Source organism: Pollachius pollachius (assembly GCF_949987615.1).
Source record: "Pollachius pollachius genome assembly, chromosome: 12".
Taxonomy (NCBI): Eukaryota; Metazoa; Chordata; class Actinopteri; order Gadiformes; family Gadidae; genus Pollachius; species Pollachius pollachius.
Window position 1 is genome coordinate 5,624,721 of NC_136945.1, and position 26,489 is coordinate 5,651,209.

Genomic DNA, 26,489 nt, shown 5'->3' on the forward strand with positions numbered 1-26,489 from the left:
GAAAAATGCTTTAGTGACTGGCTGTTACAGTGTCGACACCTAGAACGCTTCGTCGCCTGACCACTAGAGGCGCTGTCTGTACAGTACGGTTAGCCAGTAAACAGACAGCCATCTGCCGCAGTCAGGAACGCAACGCGGAGTAGCCAGCGGGAATGGAAAATGGAGGATTGACCTAAGGAATTGCCAGGACATAATATCGATGATTTGGTCGTAGGTGGGTAACTTAAACAGCATAGAAGGTATTGCACGCTCGTGTATAATGTGTGTGTGGTTTTGTTATTTAATACTGTCGTTTAACCATGGGATACAAAATAGTTCCGAGACGCGAGGTTGAAGACGACGCGGCTAATGTAGTAGCTTATAAGCTAGCGTAACCTTGTTACCAACTCCCGTTCATTTATATCGGCTATATTGTGTTTACTACTTGATGCCATTGTACGCAGTTTAAAGGTATACAAAGTATCACGTTGAGGAGTCTAAATGGCCGAATAATTGTCCTCACGCTTTCATGGCCTCGTCTGCCTTTTGGTGTTTCTCTTAACGGCTAGCTTCAGGTGCTTCAGACCCCGTGCACGTTTTAGCATGATCGCTTCTATGCTATGGTATGTGCGGGGTTTTTACTATTTCGACTTTAACAAACCAAGAAAGATGGTCTTGGTTGCAGTGGCACATATAATACACGGATAGTCGATATCATTGCAATCCATGACAGCAATCGTTTTGAATCCGTAGTGTTGTTAACGGTTATGCAGCCATGCAGTTGTAAGTATGGGATTAACGTAGCATTAGCTATCTAACATTAATATATGATGCTTGGCAGTGGTTTTTGTCCATTTATTTGTATCGTTTTAGTTGATATCAACAGACGCTTTGCTGTAGTTGCATGTTTTTGAATGTAATGAGTCGTTGGACTCAGCCTGGTTAAAACGGCGCCGCCGCTTCCCGCACGATGTCAACTTGTACTTTGTCATAATATTCATACATAACAAACCATACAAAACTGTTAAATATTCACTACTTCGTCGATTCAAAAGTTAAAGTACTAATTTGGGCTGATGATTATTGCTGGGGTGAAATGCATCCGCGGGTCCCCGCCCAAGACTTTGTGGGCAACAATTGCTCCTTTCACGTGGCTTGGCTACGCGACTGCCAACCGTCTTCTCTCCTCCTTTCAACGTTTGCGACTCTTTTCCCAGGATTATCTAGGATTTTGTTCGTGACTTTGCATTTTTTTTTTTTAGAACGCATGTGCAGCATATCAAATGTGTTATTTATGCATGTTGGAAAACATGAACTGTTTGTTTTGTTTGTCATTATTTTTTGTGACGCAAGTTAAATGTGTTTAAATTCAAACCCTAAACAATTTGTGTTTAGTGGTTTCATAGCTTCATAACTTGTCCAGTGACACTTTAATTAAGAAGTGCTCCAATTAAATGTATGCGTGTAACCATGCATTGTGTTATTGTTTCACAAACAAATAATTGCATGTACTTTACCTGCGTCTGTATATAATGTACAATGTTAGTCTCACGTTTGTTTTCCTCTGTCCTGAATATCCAGTAATCCTGAATCCACACAGAGGTCTTCTTTCTAGACACCTTTCTTTTGAAGAAGCACATTGTTATGGGCCATCACCACTGAACTGCAGGTACATCTATAGGACACGTTCCTTTTGTTTTTTAAACACATTCTAAGCTCTAGGTCTATGCACCAACTGATCTATATAAATCGGCACTGGTTGTTATCAAGTAGAAAGCAAGCTGTTGATAAAGCTATATCAATATCATTTGACAGTTCCAACAGCTGGTTCGTAAAGAACCCATCATTTTTTGTCAAAGGATAAGCTTTTGGATGAGGCTGGTAGAATTAATTTGTCTGATATTAAATGACAATGCAAATTGAGTCAAAGGCATTTCAAATCTGCCACAGCACTGTCTAAACGGCAGCAGTTGTAGATATGCCATGTACACTGAGAAGAGTAACCCACAGCTGGTCTCTTGTGCTTGTCTTTCTTAACCGTAGAGATTGAGGTTGAAAGTAGTGCTTGACTCCATCATCTATGGAGGAGAATTTGAGCCCTGTGCTCTCTCTAGCTCCCCAGCCAGAGCAGAGCCAGGAACCTTTGGATAGCTGCGCTCAAGGTACCTTGCACAAGTATCTTTTCACTTGGAGGGTGGTGGGATTCATAGGCTGTATAGAGGTCCTATGCATTTAGTTAAGAAGTTTAGGGGAAGGCTTAAGGCCCCTTAATTTCATTATCGAAATAATGGCTTTTTTCAACACAGACAAAATGGCAGATTTGCCAATTGAAGCTCCGCTTTGGGCATAAATTGATGCAGTTTACTCAGCCCAACCTTCCCTACATTAATGATCGTGCCTCGTATCTCAGCTGTTGCGTCTCGTCTCAAAGCCTATGTGACAACAATTTTGTTTTAAGGATGCCGGGGCCTCTGTAAACCCCAGAATACAAATGTGTTCTACTTTGCAGAAGATAATCAAACTGCAACACTCCTTAGTAAATATTCAGTGCTCCTTACGGCACACCCATTTGTGGGTTGTGTATACCAGTTGGCAACACTATTTGTATTTTCTATATATATCTCAATATTTGCCTCAATGATGTGATTCCTACTGCCTGACCCCCGTGTCATCCTTCATACCAGTGTCCTATCTAGAGTAGATCTAAGTCCCAGCAGAGGAGATGTATGGCCATGTTTGTTTGGATATGTCTCTCACCCTTATGAGGTTGTAGATTATTAGCCTTCAGAAAGTGTTTCTGGTTAACTTATAACTGTTTGTCAACAGCTGCCGATACAGAAACTCAAGCAGAGGCTGAGTGTCTAGAGCCAGAGGACAATGGCATTAAAGAGCAGCTAGAGGAGTCTGACCAATCTCCCAAAACCACCGGCGAGGTGAGGAAGACCTGGGGTTTCCGTCGGACCACCATCGCCAAGAGAGACATGCCAGTAGAAGCGGTCGTTGAGCCCCAGGAGAGCCGCGGAGGCGCAGTCCGCCGCAGCGGCAGGCAGTCCAAACGTACAGACAAGCTCGAGGAGTTCCTATCCTCGACAGCCAAGAGGGCGGCGAGGAGGAGTGGCCCCTCCAGCATCGAGAGCGGCGACCCTCCGTCCCAAACCCCGACGGACGCGGAGACCGCCTCGGAGGCCAGCTTCGACGGCAACGCTGACGCCAAGGCCGCGGAGGACAAGTCCCCCTCCCCGGAGAGGAGGACAAGGAGCGGCACCAGGAAACAGCCAGCCGGTAAGGCCCGGGGGGGCAGGATGACGAGGAGCCGCCGAGGAGGTGCCACCGGCACCAAAGACGACGGAAGCTCAGAGAACGACGAGGACAGCGAAGATGATGCCGGCACAAAGGACCAGCCACAGAACCAGAGCCAGGAGGGGAAACCGGAGGACGGGCCAGAGGACTGTCCCAAAAAAGAGGTGAAAGAGGGCGGGGATTTGTCGCAGGTTGGCCCTGAGCCGGAACCTGAGAAGCGGGAGCAGCAGCAGGAGGAGAAGCCAGAGGAGCTCGAAGGTGAGAAGGTCAAAGAAGAGCCCAAAAGGGAGACTGAAAAAGACAGTGAGGAGGAAGGCAAGGAGAAGCCTCCCGGGGGCTTTGTGAAGCGTGGGCCAATCAGAACCTACACCAATAAAAAGAAGGTTGCACCAATTAAGAGCACCCCAGTGACACCAGCTGTGGGTAAAACTCCTCCTGCACCTGCCATGAAAGGAGCCTTCACGGCAAGGAGAGAACCCAACAGGCCCAATGCCCAGCCGTCCACGCAGAACCGCAGGTCTCCAGAAGGCCCCGGAGATGACGAAGAAGATGACGACTCCATGACCACCACGTCCGCCACATCGTCCTCCTCTTCGTCTGACTCAGAAGAAGCAGGCTACGACCCCAATGCCCTATATTGCATCTGTCGCCAGAAGCATAACAAACGGTAAAACCCCTTTCCCCTTGCCTTTATCTAATCCTTTTACTATTTCTCCATTTATCATGTATTTTGGTCCAAAGCAGAACCATTGTACTATCATGTATTTTATGTTGGTCTGGTCAAACTCATTCGTTGGCGTGGGTTAAAGCCATCTGCCCTTATTCTGACAGCATGGACACTTAACGTTGTTTACTTGCGTGTGGCCCAGGTTCATGATCTGCTGCGACCGCTGCGAGGAGTGGTTCCACGGCGACTGCGTGGGCATCACGGAGGCCCGCGGGCGGCTCATGGAGCGGAACGGCGAGGACTACGTCTGCCCCAACTGCACTGCCCGCAAGAGCCAGGTGCTGCGGCCCGCCACCGGCGCTCTGGCCACGGGCCTGGACGCCGCCAAGGCCCTCGCCGAGTCCCGGAGGGCAGAGTCTGGCTCTGGGGTCAACCATGCCAGCGTGGCCTCCTCAATGCTGGGGGGAGCCGCGGAGGAGAAGATAGGAGATGACCCGGGGATCAAGGGCCGGATAGAGAAGGCCACCAACCCCACCGGCAAAAAGAAGATAAAGATATTTCAACCGGTATGTTCTGGTGACGCAATAAATGTCTGTGCATCTCTAGTTGCAGTTGGAAGCAGGAGAATGTTATATTTAATTATTGTATGGAATTGTAAAACTATCTTTGTGTTGCAATGTAGGGCAATAACAACTGCTGAAACAATGGTTTGGCTGGTGTTGTTATTGGAGCGCAAGACAACTTTCCATGGTCCAAAGCTATGTTGCAATGTGATTGTGTCTGCGCCGTGGTTCTAAGCAGGCGCTACAGCAGACGGCAGGGCTGAAGTCACCACCGGCCGCTGACCAGAAGGTGGCGCCAAACGCGGAGCAGAAAGTAGCTTCGATGGTGGAGGTGAAGACCTCGCCGTCTCTGGGAACCGACCAGGCGGTGGCGGTGAAGGCCGACAGCTCCTCCCTGCCCAAGTGCATCGGGACCGGCTGCGAGAACAACGCCCAGCCGGACTCGGTCTACTGCGGCAACGTGTGCATCCTGAAGCACGCGGCAGCGGCCATGAAGTCCTTCACAGAATCCAAGCAGCCGAAGGAGGAGGCCCAGGGTCACAGGAAGCCGAGCACCAAGTCTACTGCCAAGGTAACGCGGGACCGCTACAGACGCAGTGCCTTTTCTATCTGGTCGAGTCCTTTGCTTCATAGGGGACAAACGGTTTGGGTCTCGATTTGTAGAATATTAATGCAGTTGTACACTTCTTGGGCCCACGCTAACTTGTGATGTAAGGATTTGTGGCTGCTGAATCGGACTGTAGCCTTAGTCTTGGGTATATCTGGACTCGCCCTGTCAATAAAATGAACTTCTAGACATCGTCATTTCCGTAGACTGTGTATGATTTGCTGTTGGTTTTAGTGTATAGAAATTGTTATTTCATGTCGTTTTGGAGAAGCAGTTATGGGGGAACCCCCAGCTTATTTTGGGTTAATACCCAACACATTTCCAGAATGTTTAAATGTTTTCTGATGTGAATAAACTGCATGTTTAAAGTTTGGTTTGGGTAAACCAGCTGCTAATTTTTAATGCGATTATTTTATTTTTTTAAATTTTATTTGGCATTTGAAAGCCCTAATTGTATTATCATTTTGTGGTTTTATATTTAATTTGAAATGAAGTCCTTTATCTATTTGCTTTTATAATAGTGATTTATATATATATATATATGGCTATAGTCATACTCTTGCTAAAGCTAGCCAAATGTTACAAATGGCGTAAATATGAAATGAAATGCGTCAAGCAGCCCTGTACTTTCAAGTGCTGATGATCCCAGATAGTAGATATGAACCATGTATACGGTAATGTATTAACTGACCTTTACGGATCCAAAATGGCGTAACCTCAAAGGCAGGCTTGTTTTAATGATAAATCATTGACTAGGTCATCTCTGCCACCTTCCTATTCTCTCTGCAGGCATCTATATTGATTCTTCCTTCCAATCCCTAACCGTTATCATTGTTTGTGGTTTAAATGTAGGGCTAGCCCAATCAGACATGATTACGCCATCATAATGTTGTTTACAGGGAAGTGGAGCTGGCAAAATTTCTGTTGCTGGCAAAATTTCTTTTTATTATCTAATTGCCCTGAAGACTGTCTTTTCAGTCCTCAAAGACCCCTTTAAAGCAAAAACAGTCTTGTTTATTGAATCACAGTGGTCTTTTTCCACTGTGGTTGTTTGGAAGGGTTTTTAGATTGGTTGGGCTGGTGAATCTTGTGTTGAAAAAATCTTGATTGGATATTTAGCGATCTTTATCAAATCTGTAAGAGTGACATTAGCATATTTTGTTGAATCAACACCAATGTGAACAATTTATAAGTCATGGTCCTAAGAAATCAAGGATTAAATTGGTCAAAGGAGAGAAAAACACTACTGCCCCATGCAAAACACAAGATGCTAACTTAGTTTATCTTGGTTGGATAATGAGGAGAGTGGTTGTTTAATGGAAGTGCCTTGATGACCTAGGCCAGTCTGGAAAAACACATCTGTTTGTCCTAATAGCCTCTAGTTCCTTGGGGGGGGGGGGGGGGGGGGGGGTAAGTGAAATCTGATAACCATCTTAATACAATATGAAACTGAAGGGCCTACCATACAGATAAAAAGAAAAAAGTGGGGATCATGCCCATGTTTCACACTTAATATTTGCACCATGCATGTCATTTCATGTTATTGGTAATTGTAGAATTTCAACGTAATTGTACAATTTATATAGTTAACTTTTTAAATGATGGTGGTACTACTTGTTGGTCAAAGATCTATAAAGGGGATTTATTTGTCGAAAGGAGAACCACTGCACTAGTTGACACTCGGGCAGATTTGATGCAGGATAATGTAACGTACTTCAGCGTATGCTTTCTTTCTAGCCCTCGATGCTGGTCTCTCTCGTCCCATCCCACTGACTGACTGTTTCTCCCTCTCCTCCCCTCCAGAGGAGCGTCGCCGGCGGGAAGACTGCGAAGGCCATCGCTGAGGAGTCGGAGGAGGACTACAGCGAATCGGACAGTGAGGAAGACAGCGACGACGAGCCGCACGGTGAAGAAGACGACGATGACGAGAACGCCCGGGAGCATCTGCCGCCGGCCGCCACTGCATCCTGGTCCTGCGACCATAATTACAATGCCGTCACGCCAGAAAAGACTACACCCATATCACCAACAGTGTTAAACAAAAAGTGTATGTATCTCTTTAGACGGTCTCCGTAAATCACGCCTTACCACTGCCTGTCTCTTCACACTGGGGGGGGGGGGGTCTGTGCATACATCGGCTGTATGCGTCCACATCCTAGATTACGTGTAACCATAATGCCTTCTTTTATTATTGGTGAACCATGCATGAATGCACAGAAGGCAGGATATTGTCTGAAGAGTAACCTATGGTAACGGCAGACATTAATAGATCACTTGAAATATGCTGGATATTGATCTTGAAGTATGTTTTTCTCGGTCGGGTGGAAAGGTAAGTGACGAATGTAGCAAGGTAAGTATTTGATCAATTTTGTATTGAGTTTTAAGTACAGGCTGTGGAATCTAAAGGGTCTCTGATGAAGACTCGTATGAAGGGACAAATGGCGGCCCAGCACTCAATCTCACTTCCTCTAAGCTGCCTAAAGTGCCTCCCTGTGTGTGCAACTGAAATGAAATCACCAGTTTCTTTTCATCTGTGCGGGTCTGCAACCTGATTTCGTCAGCTCTGCAGTCAGTGAGGTTCAAGGTCCTTGCGTCTTCAGCAGGTAGGTTTCTGTGGCTTTTGTTCTCAGAGATTAAGGGAGCAAATACTATAAAGCTATCGTAGAGCTGTTGACACTGGGCATTATCATGTCCAGCACAACCCTGGGCCGTACCCTTACTCTTCTGGGTAGCAGGCTACTTAGCACTTTATATAAATATTATTTATTGTTGTGATGCATCACCACTGATGGCAAACTGGCTTTAAAATAAAAGGTGAATATGACAGATTTTTGGATGCCTCGATTGATTGATGTGAGCGGTGTCTTGGCTTGCTGTGGGGTTGCTCTGAGCACCACTTTTTTTAAACGAGCATGGGTTGCTGACCCACACACACATACGCACCTACCGCTGAAGAAGGCTACCACGGCGACCTACACACCCATCCTACCAAGAGGGGAAAAGGAAGATCTGCATCAGACCAGACGGAGTCATCGTAGCAGGAGCTGAGACCGACAGCAGCGCAACACTGACCTTTGGACCCTTACCCCAGAAGACAAGCAGTCCAAACCCCACTGAGGAGAGCAGTCCACAACCCAATAAGGAGAGCAGTCCACAACCCAATAAGGAGAGCAGAAGAGGATGATTTCACACACCCTACACTTGATAGTGGCTTCACATCTGATGTTTTTTTTAAGTAGTCGGTTTTTTAATTGCCCGGTTCTGTTGTCTCCTATGAGGGCTTAGTGAGTTGGTTGGTTATTAAGAGGCACGGTCTGATGCACCGCAAAGGCATTTTTCTGTAGATGTTACTTTAGTAACCTCTGGATGGGAAATGTGGGCAGTATCGTCACTACTGCATTAATACAGTGTGATATAATACCCAGTATTTATTCTCACTGAGACTCAATGTATCTGCATACTGATGATCAGGTAATTTAGATTTGATGGCCCTGGAAAGACTGCATTTTTGGCTGTTTTGAATTTCTTAAAACCTTTTGCTCTATAACATTTATTCAGGTTCTATACATCTTTGATTGATATATTGTACTCCATGATTAACTTTGCTTCAGGATTACTGGATAGTTTCCCATTAGTTATTTGAAATCTAATTATAGATTTGGAGCTGCTTAAGGTATTGGTTCCATTTTGAGTGACCTGGGTACAAGGGCACAGCAGCTGGAAGTTTTCAACTGACACACAACTGTTAGTATCTTACCTTGTGCTATGGGTCCAGATTCATCAACTCTTATATAACTGCCATGTATGCACATGGATGTCCAAAGACTTTCTCTCCATTAATGCAAGAGTATAAGAGCAGAGGTGGATTAGGGTTGAATACATTGGTGTGAAGTGTTGGAGTAAAAACTAAGATCTGTTTATGGTTATGTAATGTGTGTTGACAAATGACAAGTGAAGCTGTATTATTGCTAATCAACACATTCTGAAAGGACAAGAATCTGTTGGTTTCTGCTACATTGGAGCATTGAACACTGTTGAAACTTGGCATATAGGGTGGAAGAGTTAAATTATGGTAGAACTCAAACAAGTTCATACTTGGATCTCTCACAATTTCACACATACTATAACAATTTGTATATTCTTGCTCTTATAATTCTGAATAATAACATTTTAACTCATTTTACATTGCTTGAAGCTGGAAAATTTTCACTAATTGTGAAACAATGTAAATAAAACTTCAGCAGGGATCCTCCTGTTGAATGTTTTTCAGGATTGTGTGTGTTGGTGAGAGAGTTGGGTTGTCGTCTACATTCACTGAAATCCATTTGATAGGACAAATGTCTTAACTGAATTGTATGTTGTACACATGTTTCATTTGCGTACGATTGCCATAACATTACCTTGTACATATGCTATTTTGTCCTTTACAAAGTTGGCATCCATATTCAAACTCCATCGTACGAGCAGTAACGTACTCCTACAGTTTGCGTCATAGTTCTGAAAAGTACGTTAAGTATGAGTTAAATGCCCTAAATTAGTGTTTTAACAGTTATTTCCCTATTTCCACAGTGCCCCCCAAAGAGGAGAAGCAGAGTGAGAAGGTTAAGGAGCAGGAGCAGGCTCCTGCCGAGAAGCCCGCCGCCTCCACAACGCCGGTCAAACACAAGAAGTCTCCGGCCTCCAAGCCAGCGAAGGCGAAAGGCCGCAAGGCCTCCCCTCAGGGCAGCTCGAGGGCAACCAGGAAGCAGGCCACTGCCGCCAGCAAACCCGGCCCAAAGTCCAAGAAACCGGGCGCGCCTTCCGCTCCAACCCCTTCCACATTCCCGGGCGGGCCCGTGCACATCACGGGAGCGCTGAGAGTCACCAAGTCCAACTTCACCATCCCAAAGAAGCAGGCTCCGCAAAAGGACCCCCCGTCCAACAGCCACTCCTCCTCGTCCTCCTCCAGAGGGCCCTCGTCATCATCGGCCTCCTCTGCTCCGTCCGTCCCCTCGTCCTCCAGGCCTTCCCAGCCGACCGCCTCCCCGGCACCCTCTGGTGCCCCGGCGGCTCCGCCCAACAACCAGATGAGGCAGAACATCCGACGCTCCCTCACCGACATCCTCTACAAGAGGTGAGTACCCCCGGAAACGAAACAAATGAGAGATGATGCACAACCGGCGTCTCAATGCTAGTGTATGGAATTACCTTTTTAGGCAGGGAAGGATTCGCTTAAAGGTTGTCCTGTGTGTGTGTGTGTGTGTGCGCGCTGCATGATCAGGGTGAGTGACAGCGACGACCTGAAGATGACTGAGAGCGAGGTTGGCCGGATGGCGGTGTCCATCGAGAAGGAGATGTTCAACCTGTGCATGAACACGGACAGCAAGTACAAGAACAAGTACCGCTCCCTCATGTTCAACCTGAAGGACCCCAAAAACAAGGTGAGTGGTCCCGCAAAATGTCATTGGCAATTTCCTCATCGTCTCATTGAATGGATCAAAATAGTTTGACGCTGGTGAGTTGCACATTCTTCAGAGTTGACTGCGGTTGTACTCACATGTTGCTTGTGCTGCTCGTGGCAGGGCCTGTTCTACAGGGTCGTGTGGGGGGATGTAAGTCCCTTCAGGCTGGTCAGACTGAGTGCAGAGGAGCTGCTCTCCAGAGAGATTTCGGAGTGGAGGAAGTCTGACTCTGAGGTTAGTGTGTTTGTTGGTACACAGAAAAAAATGATTTTAGGTAAACGCATTGTATTTACGTATTTCCATGACAGTGGATCAGTAATTTATGCATTTGATGAACGCATTCAAATAAATGGATGTATCAAATTCAGGAATCATAATCCCACTTGTTCTGCCGCTCCAGTCCCACAGCTCGAGTGGCCGATCCCACTCAGGGTACTCTAAATCAGGCCACAGGCGGGAGTCAAGCTCCCATAGCCTGGATCTGGAGGACGCTCCACCAACGTCAGATGCCGATGTATGTATCCCTGCTGCCTTGCCACCTTCTCGCATGGCTTCCGCTGCAGTAAGTGGTGGCATGCTCTTCTCTTCCTCTCCAAATCAAGTTTCCCTTTTTTGGCTTCACTGTGTTCTCCTGATATAACAAAATGCTTGCGTTAACAAACCTTCGCCTTATACTTGCGCTCTGTATTTCTCCTCTACGACACCTGTCTTATTTCCCTTAAAGATAACCATGTACACTAGCAGTGCCTTTTGCCACCACACATCCCGTTGCTGTGCATTGTCTGCCGCCTGGTTATTGAAGGCGGGGGCTTGAGCGGTGTTCTCCATGTCTCAGGACCAGGAGGAGTCGAGCTCGGCTCCGTCCTCCTCGGCTCCGGGCTCGGCGGCCGAGGCAGCCGGTGGCGGCGGCATGCCAGACATCTTCAGCAGCATGCTCAGCGACACCACCGCCGAGCACAAGAACCACATCTTCGACATCAACTGCAAAATATGCACAGGTAAACGATCGTAACTTATTCAAGGGTTAGGGTTAGCTGTCCATGCTATCTCCGTAGCGCCGGACGGTCATCAGGTTGATGACCTTCACCGACAGTTGCTTTTTGGTTCCTTAATGAAGGTTTCAGCAACATAAAGGGGAACAACAATTCCAATAAAAATAAGCCTTATTTTGTTACGTTCAATTTGGATAAGCCTTTAGTTGAAGTCTGCTGAATCGCTTTAAATAGTAACCACACACAAGTGTTAACAAGAGATTTCTCTCCTCCCCACAAAAACAAAACAAAAAATATTTAACTTGAAACCCTTTAAGAAATGTTATTACCATGACAATTGGAAAGGGGTTTACAAATGATCAAAAAAACAACAAATCGGCCCAGTTGACTGCAACACACACTTTGTTCTGCACCTCCAGGTCAGAAGTCTGAGGATGAGCCGGCTGCCAAGAAAGCCAAACTTGCCAAGAAGCCCGAGGCCAAACCACCCCGACAGGAGTCGCGCTCGTCCAGGGAAGCCCCTCCCGCTGCCTACCAGCCACACATGACCGCAGCCTACCCCCCTCCTGGGCCCCAGGCCTACCAACACCAAGACACCCTCTCCTACCACCAGACTCCACCCGTGTACCAGCCCAGCATGGACGCTCCCGTCCACTCCGAGCCACAGGGCCAGCCTATGCTCTACCAGGATGACTTCGGCGGTCTGGTACAGCCGGTCATGACCCCGGCCCCTATCGCCATGCCAACCGTGTCCTCTGTGAGCATCACCCGCAGAGACCCCCGCATGGCCAGGCACGGAGCCAGCGTCACGGTCACCCAAACGCCGCCCGTTTTGCCCCTCTCGTCATCGGAGCCCCCCAACCCTCTGGTCGTCCCCCCAGCGGAGCCTGCACTCAAGGGGCCTTTGCCCATGCCTCCAGCACCCCCACCTTCAGTGCCCCCATCTAAAGCAGCAAAATCCAGGTAGAATGTCTAGTTATTTACTAGGCTAGTTATTTTTCATACTTTCGCCTCTTATCTGCAGTTAAGTTTATATGGCTGTTATATATATGTATTTTTTATATACTTTTAGAACAATGCTCTGTTTTGGTTCTACAGTTCCAATGATCCTCCCCTGGAAGGGGAGACGGCCATCTTCCTCCACGGTCAGGAGAAGATTTGGAAGGGGTTCATTAACATGCAGTCCGTGGCAAAGTTTGCCACAAAGGCCTTCTTGGTGTCTGGATCCTTTGAATATTTGAAGGAGGTTGGTGCTCTATAAACACCTATTATAATGTCTCTCGGTTTTGTTTCTCTCACACCCATTCTTCTATGAAATCCCATTTTTTAAAATCTAATCAGAATCAATTCTGTTGCCCTTGTGCAGGACCTGCCCGACACCATCCATATCGGTGGCCGTATCTCCCCTAGCACAGTGTGGGATTACGTGGGGAAGCTGAAGACCTCCCTGTCCAAGGTTGGTTTCACAAATCTCTGTCTGAAAGACCCTTCTCATGCCCTCAAAGGCCTTTTAACTTAACTTATATTTGAGCTTTTAACAGTACATCTCTTCTTTAATCTGTCTTCCCGCTCTTTCATTCGTTTCTTCTTCCTCTTTTTCTTCAATTCATTCTCTTTTTCTTCTTTCCACTATTTCTTTCCTGTTGCTTCATTGCATTCATTCACACTTTCCTTCTCTATTCTCCCTCTCTCTTCCATTCCTCATGTCTTTGTGTGGTTCTCTCCTTTCTCCTCCAGGAGCTGTGTCTGATCCGGTTCCACCCGGCCACGGAGGAGGAGGAAGCGGCCTACGTGTCCCTCTACTCATACTTCAGCAGCAGGAAGCGCTTTGGTGTGGTGGCCAACAACAACCGGCGCATCAAAGACCTCTACCTGATCCCGTTGAGCGCCAGGGACCCCCTACCCTCCAAGCTGCTGCCCTTCGACGGCCCAGGTACGCACCGTGCCGTCTGCACAAAGAACCAAACACCAAACAAAAGGTTTTAATTATTTAGAAAGCTTTTGAGAGCTGTAAATAGAGAAGGCAGAAAAGAGGCCATGTTTTGAAAAAAAAGAAACAAAAAATAATGTTGCCTCCCTGCCTACATTTTGCTGCCATTGAGGGTTGCTTCAATGATGAACCAAGCAGGGAAGAGATGCCCTGATTGGTCAGAAATTAGCTGGAAGTTGCCTCAAATCTAAATTGGCTCATACAGAGGCAGGGGAAGACAACTCAAAGCAGCACATTTGACTCAATGATAGCTGCCATTTCTAGCTAATGACACTCAAATAATAGCGGACCCACATCATCACCTTTTATTATTTTAGGTAATTACCCATTGTTATTTCAGGTGAAGTGGTTAGCTATGGGCCCTTAAATGGAGCGATTCTTGGTATGTTTCCACCCCAAGGTGAGAGGTTGTAGCCTAGTTTCTGTTATTTTGATTCTTTCCTGGAATGCACCTCTGTCTAAATACACCTGCTCTGTTTGGAATGGGAATCCGACACATGGTTTCTAATGCCAGGACGGTGAGCAATTGAAGTTGGTGTCACCTTATCAATCCTCTCTCTTATTGGCCAGATTATTGTAGCTGTTCCTTAATCAAAATCATTTGATGACATGTTTAGAACAGAGTCTTATTATGCATTGGGACTACCCTGCAAACCACTCAGCAGGTTGGGACTAAATGCAGAAAAAAGAAGGGCAACAATTACAGTAATATACATGATCCAACTCTTGGTTGTTTTATATACTTACATATATATTTAAGATATAGTTGGCCCCAGTATTTTCTAAGATGCTTGTCTCTGTGTTTATGTTGCAGGGCTGGAACCAGCCCGACCCAACCTGCTCCTGGGGCTGCTGATCTGCCAGAAGGACAAGAAGCGGGCTGGAGCTCTGTTAGAACAGGAGGAGAAACGGTCCAAGCTGCAAGCCAAAGACATGGAAGACACAGGTCTCCCCAAGCCTTTGACCTCCGTCAAAGCTGAGAAGACAATACGATCGAGCTTGGAAATTCCCTTCAGTACCACTCCTCCGGGCTCACCTCCGCCCCTTAGCACCCCTGGACCCGCGGGGATGTCCTCCATCTTTTCCCTTCTGTCCTCGGTCAAGGCGCCGGCCGCCATGGCTGCTCCCCTCGGAACCGACTCGCTGTCTTCCTTGGGCGCCGCCGGCTCCTCGGCTGTCAGCGCCTGCCCTCTCCAGACCATCCTCAACACTCTGTTCGGGAAGAAGAAGCAGGACTCTGAGGCCTCCGACTCGCCCTCCCAGCCCGGCGGGGAGCCCTCGGGGGCCCCGGCCACTCTGCTGGACCCCATCGTCCAGCAGTTTGGACAGATCTCCAAGGAGCGCCAGGAGGAGGAGGAGGAGGACGACCGCCCGTACGACCCAGAGGAAGAGTACGACCCCGGCACGGGTTACAGCGCACCTCTGAAACCCGCCCACGCCGCCAAGGAACCCGTCGTCCACAAGCCGGCGGAGGCCGTGGCCGCTGAGGCGGACGACGTGGCGTACGACCCGGAGGACGACTCCATCTTTGACGAGGTCAAACCCGCAGTCCCGCCTCCAGCCAAAGCTACCGGAACCAACGGCCCACCGAAAGACGTGACCGACAAAGTGATATCTGCACCGTTCTCCCTTCCCGACGCACTGCTCACCAAGTCCCTCCTTGCAAATAGTCATCTGTTGCAGCTGGGCAAAAAGGTTGAAGAGCTTGTGAAGGCCTCCTCTGTCGTTCCTTTGATCAACCAGAGACGGGACCCTCGCCAGGCTCTCGCCAGCAAGAGACAGCCCAGCCAGGAGGAGCAGCCACAGCAGGAGCCGGAGGAGGCAAAGGAGAAGGAGAGGGCGACTCCTCCGCCGGCAGAGATGCCTCCACCCTCACAGCAGGAAGCTCAAGAACCTGAATTGGCCAAAGTGGACAAAGTTCAAGTCTCTGAGCAGTCAGAAGAGGAGAAGATACCACTTGTGTTCCTGCCTCAGCAGGAGAAGAAGGAGGACGTTCTCCCATTCATGGAGTCGGACATGGAAGAGGTTTCAATTCCTCTGTTGGGCGAGCATGAGGATCCCGAGGTAAAGGCAACCTTCATAGAGGAACAAGAAGACGACGAAGAAGAAGAAAAGGAGGAGGAAATGGAGCCAGCTGAGCCATTTATGGTCGAAACCGAGGAGGACAAGTTCAGCCTCTGGCCTAATTCTGAGCATATTCTCAAAACGGCTGAGGACTCGAAGTACGAGGAAGATCCAGACTATTATGATGACTCTGAAGACACAATGACATCCTCAATCCCGGTGCTTACTCAGAGCGCTGCAATGGGAGACCACTCCTCCCATATGCCTCCTTCAGGCTACAACTCAAATAAGTACAGACCTCCGGCTGACCTTCCAAAGCCTGCCAGCTTCCCCCCGCCCCATGTGGGGATTCCTCCAATGCAAGGACCCCCCTCGATGAATCGTCCACCACCTATATCAATCCCTCCAGCCATAGTGACTAGGCTCTCAGGCCCCCCACCCATGCAGGGACACCCACCACCCATGCAGGGACACCCCCCACCCATGCAGGGACACCCCCCACCCATGCAGGGACACCCCCCACCCATGCAGGGACACCCCCCACCCATGCAGGGTCACCCCCCACCCATGCAGGGTCACCCCCCACCCATGCAGGGACACCCCCCACCCATGCAGGGACACCATCCCCCCATGCAGGGACACCCTCCCCCCATGCAGGGACACCCCCCCCCCATGCATGGCCCTCGTCCCCCGATGCAGGGGGATGGTGGTCAGCAGTACGGCCCTCCTCCCGGGGGCTATCCCCCCTACCAGAACCAGTGGCGCGGTCAGCAGCAGCAGCCCCCTCACGGACCCCCGCCCCAGAATATAAGAGGACCTTCACTTCCCTTCCAGCCCATGGGCCAGCGGGGACCCCCACAGATGTTTGACCACTCCATGCCACCCCAGCACCTGAGGCCGCAAGGGCCCCCACAAGGTCTTCCAATGCCCCCTGCTTTTGACGCACAGAACAGCTTGGCTCCGCCACGATTCTCTGGGCCCCCCCCTCCGCCGTTCAACTTCCATGGTTCCAGAGGGCCTCCTCCCCCGTTCACCGGCCCCCCTCATTATGACAACCGACCCCCGCCCCAGCCCCACTTCCCCGGACCAAGAGCGCCGCCGCCCGCTCCCTACCGGGACCATGGGGCCCAGCCCCCCATGGCCGAGCCCCCCCGACGCCCCGTTGATCAGTACAGCAAGGAGGGCGTGAGTCCTTTCAAGCCGGCCATGGACCCACACCCACACCCCAACCCCCTGCACATGTATCAAGACGGCCAGGCGCCCCCTCCCTCTCCAGGGCCCTCCTTCAGGGGCCCACTGCCGGACCCCTATCCAGACCGACGAGGTCCGCCCGAGGAGAGCGGCCAGTCCTTCCATCCGCACTACAGAGACCCCCGAGCTCACTCTCCACCCCAACACCGGGGATCCTTTGAGGACCCCCGGGGCCCCGCTCCCCCAGAGGGCCGGGGACACCCACCTCATCAATTCATCGGCGAGCGGTACCGCCTCGAAAGACTGCCGGATGAGATAAGACCCCCGCGTCACAGCGGGCCCCTCCTGCCGACCCCGTCCGAGGGCCCAATAGTGCCGGCGGGCCGCATGGGGGGCCAGAGTCCAGACGTCCACAGGGAGGAGCACTGGCGCCAGCACTCCCCTGACATGAGGAGACGGAGCGCCTCCCAGCGCGAGGACTCTGAGCCTCGCGGGCTAGAGCGCCTGAGCCGCTTCGACGGAGGTCCCCGAGAACCCTCTGCCGGACAGGCCCACCTCCCCGATGACAGGCAGAGGGAGATGGCCGAGGACCGCCGCAGGGACAGGGATCGGGAGGGCCCCCCCCATGCGGGAAGGCCCTCCTGGGACCGGGACCGGGGTAAGCGCTGGAGCAGAGAGCGGGAGTGGGACAGAAGCCGAGAGAGGGACCGGGAGAGAGACGGAGAACGAAGCCGGGAGCGCAGCAGGGAACACAGTAGGGGCCAAGAGGTGGAGCGCCACCGGGACCCAGAGGGGGAGAGGAAAGAGGTGGACAGACACCGGGACCCAGAGGTGGACAGACATCGGGACCCAGAGGTGGAAAGACACCGGGACCCAGAGGTGGACAGACACCGGGATCCAGAGGTGGACAGACACCGGGACCCAGAGGCAAATAAGAGGCGCGACCGGGAGAGAGTCCGGGACAGAGAGAGGGATAGAGTCAGGGAGAGGGACCCGGAGAGGAGGGAGGGAGAGAGGAAGGAAGGAGACAGAAGGGAAGGGGAGAGGCGGGAGGGAGAGAGGAGCGAAGGAGACAGGAGAGAAGGGGATAGGAGGGAAGGAGAGAGGCTGGAGAGGCTGGAGAGGCAGGAGAGGCGGGAGGGAGAGAGGCTTGAGAGGCGGGAGGGAGAGAGGCAGGAGAGAGAGAGGCAGGAGAGGAGGGAAGGAGATAGGCGGGAGGGAGACAGGCGAGAGGGAGATAGGCGGGAGGGAGAGACAAAAGAAGGGGAGAAAAAGGAGGGAGAGAGAAGGGAGGGGGAAAGGAAGGAGGGAGAGAGGAGGGAGGGGGAAAGGAAGGAGGGAGAGAAGAGGGAGGGGGAAAGGAAAGAGGGAGAGAAAAGGGAGGGGGAAAGGAAGGAGGGAGAGAGGAGGGAGGGGGAAAGGAAGGAGGGAGAGAGGAGGGAGGGGGAAAGGAAGGAAGGAGAGAAGAAGGAAGGGGAGCGGAGAGACAGCGAGAGGAGGGACGGGGACAGGAGAGACCACGATCGAGAGAGAACCAGGGTTCGCGACAGAGACCGCGAACGTGACCGAGACCGTGAGCGTGACAGAGACCGCGACAGGAGACGCAGCAGAGACAGAGATCGTGATCGTGGAAAAGACCGCACCAGAGACCGGGACCGAGACCGGGATCGCGAGCGCCGAGAGAGGAGCAGGAGCAGAGACAAAAGAGAGGAGAAGAAGGAGGCTAAACACGAAGTCAACAGGGAGAGCGAAAGACATGCCGATGTGGAGACCAAAAACTCTTAGTAGTCCTCTCCTTCTCGGACCATGTGTTACTTTTATGAGAACAGGCAGGAGCATCCTCTGTAAATATGATGGACAGTATTTAAGTGGACCTGCGATAGCCATAGACCGAAGGTCTGGCATACTTGTTTTGCCATTTTTAAGTGAATGCCCCCACTGCGGGCAGTTTCTGTTTAAATCATACTTGTGCTATTATTCCGTATGTGCTCTTTTTAAAGATCGAAATGCAAAGTAACAAATTTCCACTCACAGTCAGATTTCATTTTGTAAATACAAATGTGTGTGTATATATACTGATGATTTTAACTACTTTTTCTAAGTAGAGAAAATGAAAGCCATATATCCTGGACGGATAATGTGAAAGTTGACCTGTATGAGTGTATGTGTACAATTCAGCGGTTTTCAATATCATGGCTCTTTGGAGAAAATAGGTAATTGACGGTTATTGCAACATGTTGATTTTGTTGAAACTCAAATCCACAATTAAACCTTTTTTGACTACTTTTCTTTCGTCCTTTGCCTTTCCTCACATCACATCCGTTTTGTGACAGCCGTCAGAGCGGACTCAAAAAGTGTCCCGCTTTGGCCTGAGGTCTGAACATCATGTTCTTATAATTAGGAGAGCAACAGAAGATGAGTTTTCCCACATGGCTATAGCAGATTTTTGTGGAGAGGATTACTTATAAGTAGAAAAATCGTTCTGGTTAGGAGTTGGGTAAATACCTAAAGGCCTTAACGAGCTTTGCTGTCAAAATGGAAAATTCAATATTTATTTTTCATGCATTTCTTTGGGCTGGAAATGCCCCACGGCTCCAGAACAATGCTAAACTGGGTCAACTAACATACAATTGGCATTCAAAGCACAGGGCAGAAGCGGTTGTAGGGTTAAAATTGTACAGGGCAGCTTCGGAACATGATAAGCAAAGGATGACCTGGAAGCTTTTCATCTGACACTGGTTATAAAACAAAATGTTTCCAAACTTAATTCCAATTTCACATTTCATAGTAAACTATTTAAAAAGTTGACATGCACGAGTTCAGTGCTTTTTACCATAAGCATTTGCCACAATCATATATCTAATATAAAATGTTGTTTATATTATCTAACATTTATGAAATAACTACATATTACAACTATTTATAGTTCAGTTTCAATGATGTCGTTGTTCTTCTCTTGCTGCCTGCAGGGTTGGAACCTTGCTTCCAGAAGGAAGGCCTCCTGTATCTTCTTGGGGCACCAGATGAACTTCTCTCTGGGCTTGTAGTTCCAGAAGGCAAAGCGGACCAGCTCTCTGCGCTGTTCCCTATCGAGCACGGCAAACAGGAAGTAGTTGAGCACGCTCTCCTTGACCGCGGGGAGATTACCCTGCACAAGGGTTTCCTCCAGGAAGAAGCGAACCAGCGGGGCTTGGTAGTGCCTGAACCCCAGGGTCCCCAAGCACTTCAGGACGCGAGTGAGGCGCAGGTTGTTGTGAGTGTGCCTGCAGTAGAGAGACATGATTCACCATTGTGTCATCCTTGTATAATTCACCATTTAAGCAACTTACAGTGAACTGCATTAGATACATGAAGTCATGAGGAAAGTTGTAAGCATCTTATGGACATTGTGGTTTGAATTTTTCAAGTGTGCAACCCAAGGATCCCAATCGTGAATTAAACACAGAAGTATATATGGTTTAGCTTGTCAGAATGGGATTCTATTTACCAGTTCATATTGTCGAATCTGTCCTGCCAGTTTGATGCTCTCCTGACCGCTCCGGTCTCCAGGTTAGAGAGCTCAATGCCGTAGAACTCCAACATGAGCCCGTAGGACTGCTGCAGATTGAGTTTAGCTGTCTTGTCTTTAAGGAAAGCCTGTGGACATGGAATCTTGTCAATAAAACTGTCGGACACAAATACCTTTTTCATATTATTTTCCAGGTTGATAGCTGTATCACCTTAATCTCCTGTTTGGTCAGTACGTAGGCTTGATCATTCATTCCGACCTCCTGCAGTGGAAAAATCCTTTAAGGGGGGGGGGAAGAAAACTTCTGATTAGAAACTACTGATTAGAATGCATTTGCCCTTGTCCTTTCTGCATGAGCTCTTCTTAGCTAGCACTTTTGGTAGAGACAGTGATCAACCCCAGGCGGTGTGTGTGAGAATGTCTGCGTTGTGTCCAGCTCCACACCAGGGCCACTGTGCAGTAATAACCTCAACACATCCATGTATTTCTCAGGTGGGATACCCTGCGACTCTATTCTCTATCAAAAATAACCAAATCAGGTCTTATTCTGGGACCTACTATCTGTAGTTCTACTTCTAACCGGTGCACAACCCCAAGTATAGCACACAATCAGATCTCTGTGACTATGCATTTGGAACAAATGATGAAAATATGCATCAATGTTTAATTGTCAGTGACATGTTAATCGGGTCCCCTCCATTATTAGCTTACCATTGGATGAAACTATGCACCATCTCCAGTCTGAAATAATCCCCACGCCATTCTTTATGAAACTCACCTATGGTGAAACCTTCAAAGAAAAATGCAATATTGTTTACTTTGCTTTACGGTTGTGGTCAAAAAACCTGCTGGCTCGATTCCAGACTTAAGTTCTGTTTAATATAAAGATTTTATCGAGTTGAGCTGCCGTGCGGCTTACCGTCAGGTTCGGATGCCCTTTCTCCGACATAAAATGTTAAATTAGGCATGTCTGTCCCCTGCTAAAGAAAAGTGGAAATTGGTGATATGCTCACAAAATACATTCTAATTAATACTTTAAATAAACTACTCACTTTTCTTCGCTGGTACCTTCTGCCCATGGGGAGCTGCAAGGGTATAATGAGTTATATATAATCTGAATAAAAAGGTTTTGTTTTGGTGGTTCGTTTTTAGGGCCTTTATTCGAAATAAAGGCCCATACTTACGGGATAGTCATGCCTGTAGTTATACATGTCCTTTGCTGCATTTTCGAATCGACTGAAATCGTACTACAGGAGGAAAAGTAAACATTGTATTGTTATTATTTGCAGAAATCTTTATTGATTTTTAAAAAATGAAAGTGACGGTCGAGAAATGTAAATCCACTGAATCGCAAACCAGACACGCACGTCATAAGCTCTCTGGGTCGAGCCTCGGGGTCGACGATCGCGTTGGGAATCTTGTGCTGTTTCCCATGTTGTGTCGTATTCGCAATACAACAGATCAGTGCGTTCCACCCGGTAAGGTTCATTGTGTCCAGCATTCTCTTCCTTGTCGGTGGTTTCTCGGTCAGGGATCGACTCCTGATTCTCTCCGTCTTCGGTGGGTTCTCGGTCAGGTATCGACCTCGGATTCTCTTTTACTTCGGTGGTTTTTCGGTCAGGGATCAACGTCGGATTCGGTTCGTCGTCGGTGGGTTTCGGCCTCTTTGAAGAGCCTCGTTTTTTGGGTTGCAGGCACAGCAAAAAACACGACAAAAGGCCAACCGAAGTATATGCAGAAATTATTCGAGGTCGACGATTAAACAGTTTGCAGCAGAAAGTAAACGTGTAACTTAAAATGCGAAACGGGTAACAACATGCCCGAATTGCAAGATCCATTGTTATATAAGCAAAAAAACTTAATTAACTTTAAAACTCGATCAGTGCATGTTGCCTTCCCTTGTCTGATTAAGTATCAGCCCAAGGTTTCACTTTCGATTTTCGTCTATCAGGAAGTCACTGGGAAAGGCATAATTTCGGCCTAACAGCAGCATAATTTTGTCACACAGACGCACGCACACGCACACGCACGCGCGCGCGCGCACGCACACACACACACACAATATCAGAGATCGACACCTGCACATCAAGATCGTGCTTGAAAATGTCAAAAGCTAATTGGTGTATCTAATTTAAGTTTAAATTTAATTTACATTTTGTTCAAAAGGTCTTCTCCACTTTGCTAAATGTATTGTTAAAAAAACACCTCCAAATGTGTCATTGACACCACAAGTCAGCAGGAATGAACAATGTTTCCCAGCAGTGATGCCAGAGAGGAATAAAGTTAGTTTCAAGCCCTTCGGCTTCGAAGATAATTAGCTTACGTTACATTAGCTTTCTCTCTTTGCGAGAAATGTATTTGTTTTGAATCTTTTGTTTTGATGCATTGAAACCCCACACTCAAAAGAAAGATTTCCGTCAAACCCTGCTCAGTCTTCCTCATGTCCTCCGTCCTGGTTATCATTGAAGGTATAGGGTTCTGCAAGCAAGCTGTTTGCTGGTCAATCCCTCATCTTATTTCCTATGGCAACACAGACCTAAAGCTATCAACGGCCATCATTGTGTCTTAATGTCTTCCTGTGTCGTTAAGAGGGACAGAGTGCATCATCTAACAGGCCATTAAAACTGCAGATAACGCTTCTGGGAGGACATTGTCTAGTCACCTGCTCCACATTAGTGGATTGGAACAAGATTCAAAACTACAAAGTACACACACTTCCACCTTCAGGTGTTTATGGGGATACGCTTATACACTTGATGATGATGATTCCACTTTGGTGAATGTTATCAGCCCAAAAATACATGCATGTAAACAATGATTATATCACTGGTGTGTCTCAACACAACTCCCTAATGCCCAGGTGCCAACGATTTCATATGAATATTAATAACATAAACTTTTATACTCGTAATAATACACTCATGTGATGTATAACTGATAAATGGTTCATATCTCTAAGCAAACTTCACAAAAACCTAAATAAAAAAACGAATATAATTAAGTGATACAATCATTCCAGAATGTGGCAAGTAGGCCTATGTACAGTAAGACAAGATTTAAAATAGTTTTTAGGTATAATAATGATATGTATGATGGAATAAACTGAAACACTCACCCACACCACATGCACACTTGCACCATGTGCATGCGCTCACACTTTACCACCATTGTTTTTTTTTCTTTTGGCTTTGTGACTCAGTCTGACACTCGTCTTAACAAAGTGGCACACTATCAGCTCGAGGTGTGAGAAGGAGCACTGCACGCCGCGTCCTCAAGTGGGTCAAGTGCTTGCATGAGTGACAGACTTGATCACACAATTGATGACAATTGTTAAACAGAGGGCTTAGATTTCAGCACACTGTCGCCGGTGTAATTCCAGAAGGCTATAAGGGCCTCCTGACGTCTACTAATGGCTCTCTATATCTGCTGCCGGTGTCACAACGCCCACTGGGCCAGAGTATGGTGTCTTCGTACCAGCCTCCCTCCCCCGGTCCACCAGTGTCGCCAGGGGCGAGAATGAAGAGGCACGGCGTCAGGAGCCTTATTCTCATCCTGTCCACCATTTCCTATTTGCTTGTAGGGGCAGCTGTGTTTGATGCGCTCGAGTCGGGAAGGGAGAGCACACGAAAAACTATTTTGGAGCAAAAGATGAAGGAGATCCGAGATAAGTATGCGTTCACTGAAGGAGACTTCCAGCAAATTGAAAGAGTGGTCGTTCAGTCTGAGCCCCATCGAGCCGGGCGGCAGTGGAAATTTGCTGGCTCTTTTTATTTTGCCATCACCGTTATCACAACCATTGGCGAGTAGTTCTCCGCCGTTTTCCTTTCTTTTCCTGACTAACCAAACAGCAGCTTTCAGCAGTTCAAACATTTCTATTCATGTGTGCATGTAGGCTTATCTTTGTGTGACTGCTACTTTTGCCTACTGTTTGTCTGACCCCTTTTGAGTATTTTTTTCTCTTTGAAGCTGGTAGCGTCGTTTAAAAAGTAATAGCAAACTACTACTGTGACTTCGTAGGTTACGGCCACACTGTTCCCTGTACAGATGCGGGCAAGGCATTCTGTATGATTTACGCTGTGTTGGGAATCCCTCTGACACTGGTCATGTTCCAGAGCCTGGGCGAGAGGATGAACACACTGGTGCGCTGCCTGCTTCGCCACGCCAAGCGCTCCCTGGGCCTGCGGGAGGTGGAGGTATCCATGTGCAACATGGTGCTGGTGGGGCTGCTGTTCTGCAGCAGCACCCTGTGCGTGGGCGCCGCCGCCTTCTCCCACCTGGAGGGCTGGACCTTCTTCCACGCCTTCTACTACTGCTTCATCACCCTCACCACCATCGGCCTGGGGGACCTGGTGGCCCTGCAGAGGGGCGACGCCCTCCAGCGCCGGGCGCCCTACGTCACCTTCTGCTTCATGTACATCCTGGTGGGGCTCACCGTCATCGGGGCCGTCCTCAACCTGGTGGTCCTGCGCTTCCTGACGGCCAGCGCCGCCGAGACCCGGGCCGAGGAGCGGGAGCAGCGGCGGGCGGAGCGGCGGGCGGAGCGGGAGTGCGATGAGGAGGAGGAGAACCTGGACAGCAGCCCACGTCACCTCCTGTCCCTGCCCGTGGAGGGGGGCAGCAGCTGCACCAACCTCCTCCCCTCCTTCTCCTCCGCCCCTTCCTCCGAGGAGGGGGCCCCGGGCAACACAGTTGCCTCCTCCACCACCGACACCGCCCCCGGCAGGGGTGGCGGACGTCTCCGCGCTCTGCTCCCCTGCATGAGCTGTTGCACGGACACGGAGCCCGGGTCGGCTCCGACTCGTGGACACCCGTTTGGTTGCCATAGCAACCCCATCTTCTACAACTCCATCTCCTACAGGGTGGAGCAGATTGCCACATCGTCTTCGGCCTTCAGCAGGGGTGGAGGCGGTGGGGCTGGGGGTCTCTACCTGGGCAGGAGAGGTCGGTACACCAGGAGGGAGTCTCTCTAGCTCCGGAGTGTTTGGACATATGCTGCTGTTAGTTTGGGCCACGTTGAAAGCTACATCACCAATCTTTTAAACGATCCCAGGTACAAGTTATTCACTTGACACGTGTAGAATTATTCCTTGGATTGTTCTATCCACATAAAACAAAGACAGACACATATATTTTTAGTACTGTGCTATATTGTTTTATTGAATTTAAGTCTATCAATTGTATTTAATTAAGGTATATTCATAACTCTGAGAAGATAGGCCTGCCGTGTGTATTTATTTGACCTTTAGGAGATGGATATAATAAATGACAGACACACAGTATGTTACTCTATCAGATAGGGTACGCTGAGCACACACATATAGGGTCTCAAATGGGAACCAAATGTTGCCACTGTAATGTAAAGATTGCTTACACTCGGCAATCATTGGTGGGTTCCCTCTCTAATAGGAATTCACCCTCCACTGCTCTGCCCAGTTCCCTTAGTAACGCTTCTTTCCCCAAAGCCAGTGCAGTGGAAAGAACTGCTGTGTACACGCGGCTCCGGGACAGACAGGTGGACGGGGAGCGCTTAGTAAACCTCTATAGGAAGTGGAGGGGTCAAATGGTGGAATTCTAATGAATCAGAAAGATTTAAATGTCAACAGTTATGTATTTTCTATTTTACAATATTTGCAATTTCTCAATACGTGTTACGGTGTGAAGAATCACAATATAATAATTTTGTCACATACAAAGTATTTAAGACTTTGATCTGTTATTTTTTAGTTGTATTGTAAAAATGTAACAGGAGTTTATACTGTACGAATACTAGACTGAATAAATATGACTAATCCAATGTAGCTTCATGTCATTTTAATGTGTTATTCCCATCTATATCGCAAGGTGGCAGTATTTCTCTATGGGAGAAGTCTGGCTGTGTGGACCATGGAGCTTTAAAGAAAGCTTGGACAATCAACTGCAAAATGTGCAGACGGCAGAGCTGAAGTCAAATTCTTACTTCCAGATCCATTTCTTAAAACGGCAATGCTCCGTCCAATCGGTGCACTCTTACAAACCATTTAATATCTTAAACTGTGTGTTGGTGTCTGCGTGCGTGCGTGTGTGTGTGCGCGCGCGCGTTTGTGTCTCTGTGTTTGTATATCTTAACCATAGAGCATTTATCATGAGGAATTATAACACTCAAGAATGTCAACGTCCGTCTATAGTTTGATCCTTAGTGGCATATGTA

At 48.6% G+C, this 26,489-nt stretch overlaps 3 protein-coding genes across 4 annotated transcripts; 2 read left to right on the plus strand and 1 right to left on the minus strand.

Moving 5' to 3' along the window:
- Positions 1-118: 118 nt before the first annotated feature.
- On the plus strand, positions 119-18,579 carry LOC307083667 (uncharacterized protein; the record flags this gene model as incomplete). The annotated part of the gene is made up of 18 exons (XM_079747619.1): positions 119-214; positions 1,561-1,648; positions 2,023-2,141; positions 2,806-3,946; positions 4,149-4,512; positions 4,748-5,080; positions 6,920-7,163; positions 9,686-10,229; positions 10,377-10,536; positions 10,678-10,791; positions 10,958-11,071; positions 11,393-11,555; positions 11,969-12,512; positions 12,648-12,795; positions 12,916-13,005; positions 13,287-13,482; positions 14,354-17,840; positions 18,393-18,579. Exons 3-18 carry the CDS (start codon positions 2,060-2,062, stop codon positions 18,577-18,579), a joined length of 7,911 nt encoding a protein of 2,636 aa, XP_079603745.1. The 5' UTR covers positions 119-214; positions 1,561-1,648; positions 2,023-2,059.
- A 745-nt stretch (positions 18,580-19,324) lies between these two features.
- LOC307083422 (opioid growth factor receptor-like) lies at positions 19,325-22,227 on the minus strand. 2 transcript variants are annotated; one of them, XM_079747304.1, is made up of 8 exons: positions 21,670-22,227; positions 21,487-21,549; positions 21,355-21,387; positions 21,222-21,279; positions 21,014-21,092; positions 20,514-20,580; positions 20,282-20,430; positions 19,325-20,057 (listed from the first exon to the last, which is right to left on the minus strand). In XM_079747304.1, the coding sequence occupies exons 1-8, from the start codon at positions 22,138-22,140 to the stop codon at positions 19,715-19,717; spliced, it is 1,263 nt and encodes a 420-aa protein (XP_079603430.1). In that variant the 5' UTR covers positions 22,141-22,227; the 3' UTR covers positions 19,325-19,714. The 2 variants fall into 2 exon arrangements, with proteins under 2 accessions (XP_079603430.1, XP_079603429.1); XM_079747303.1 differs by having other exon boundaries at positions 21,222-21,282.
- Positions 22,228-24,111: 1,884 nt separating this feature from the next.
- LOC307083496 (potassium channel subfamily K member 9-like) lies at positions 24,112-25,862 on the plus strand. The gene has a single exon (XM_079747405.1). It carries the CDS (start codon positions 24,367-24,369, stop codon positions 25,270-25,272), a length of 906 nt encoding a protein of 301 aa, XP_079603531.1. The 5' UTR covers positions 24,112-24,366; the 3' UTR covers positions 25,273-25,862.
- The last annotated feature ends 627 nt before the right edge of the window (positions 25,863-26,489 follow it).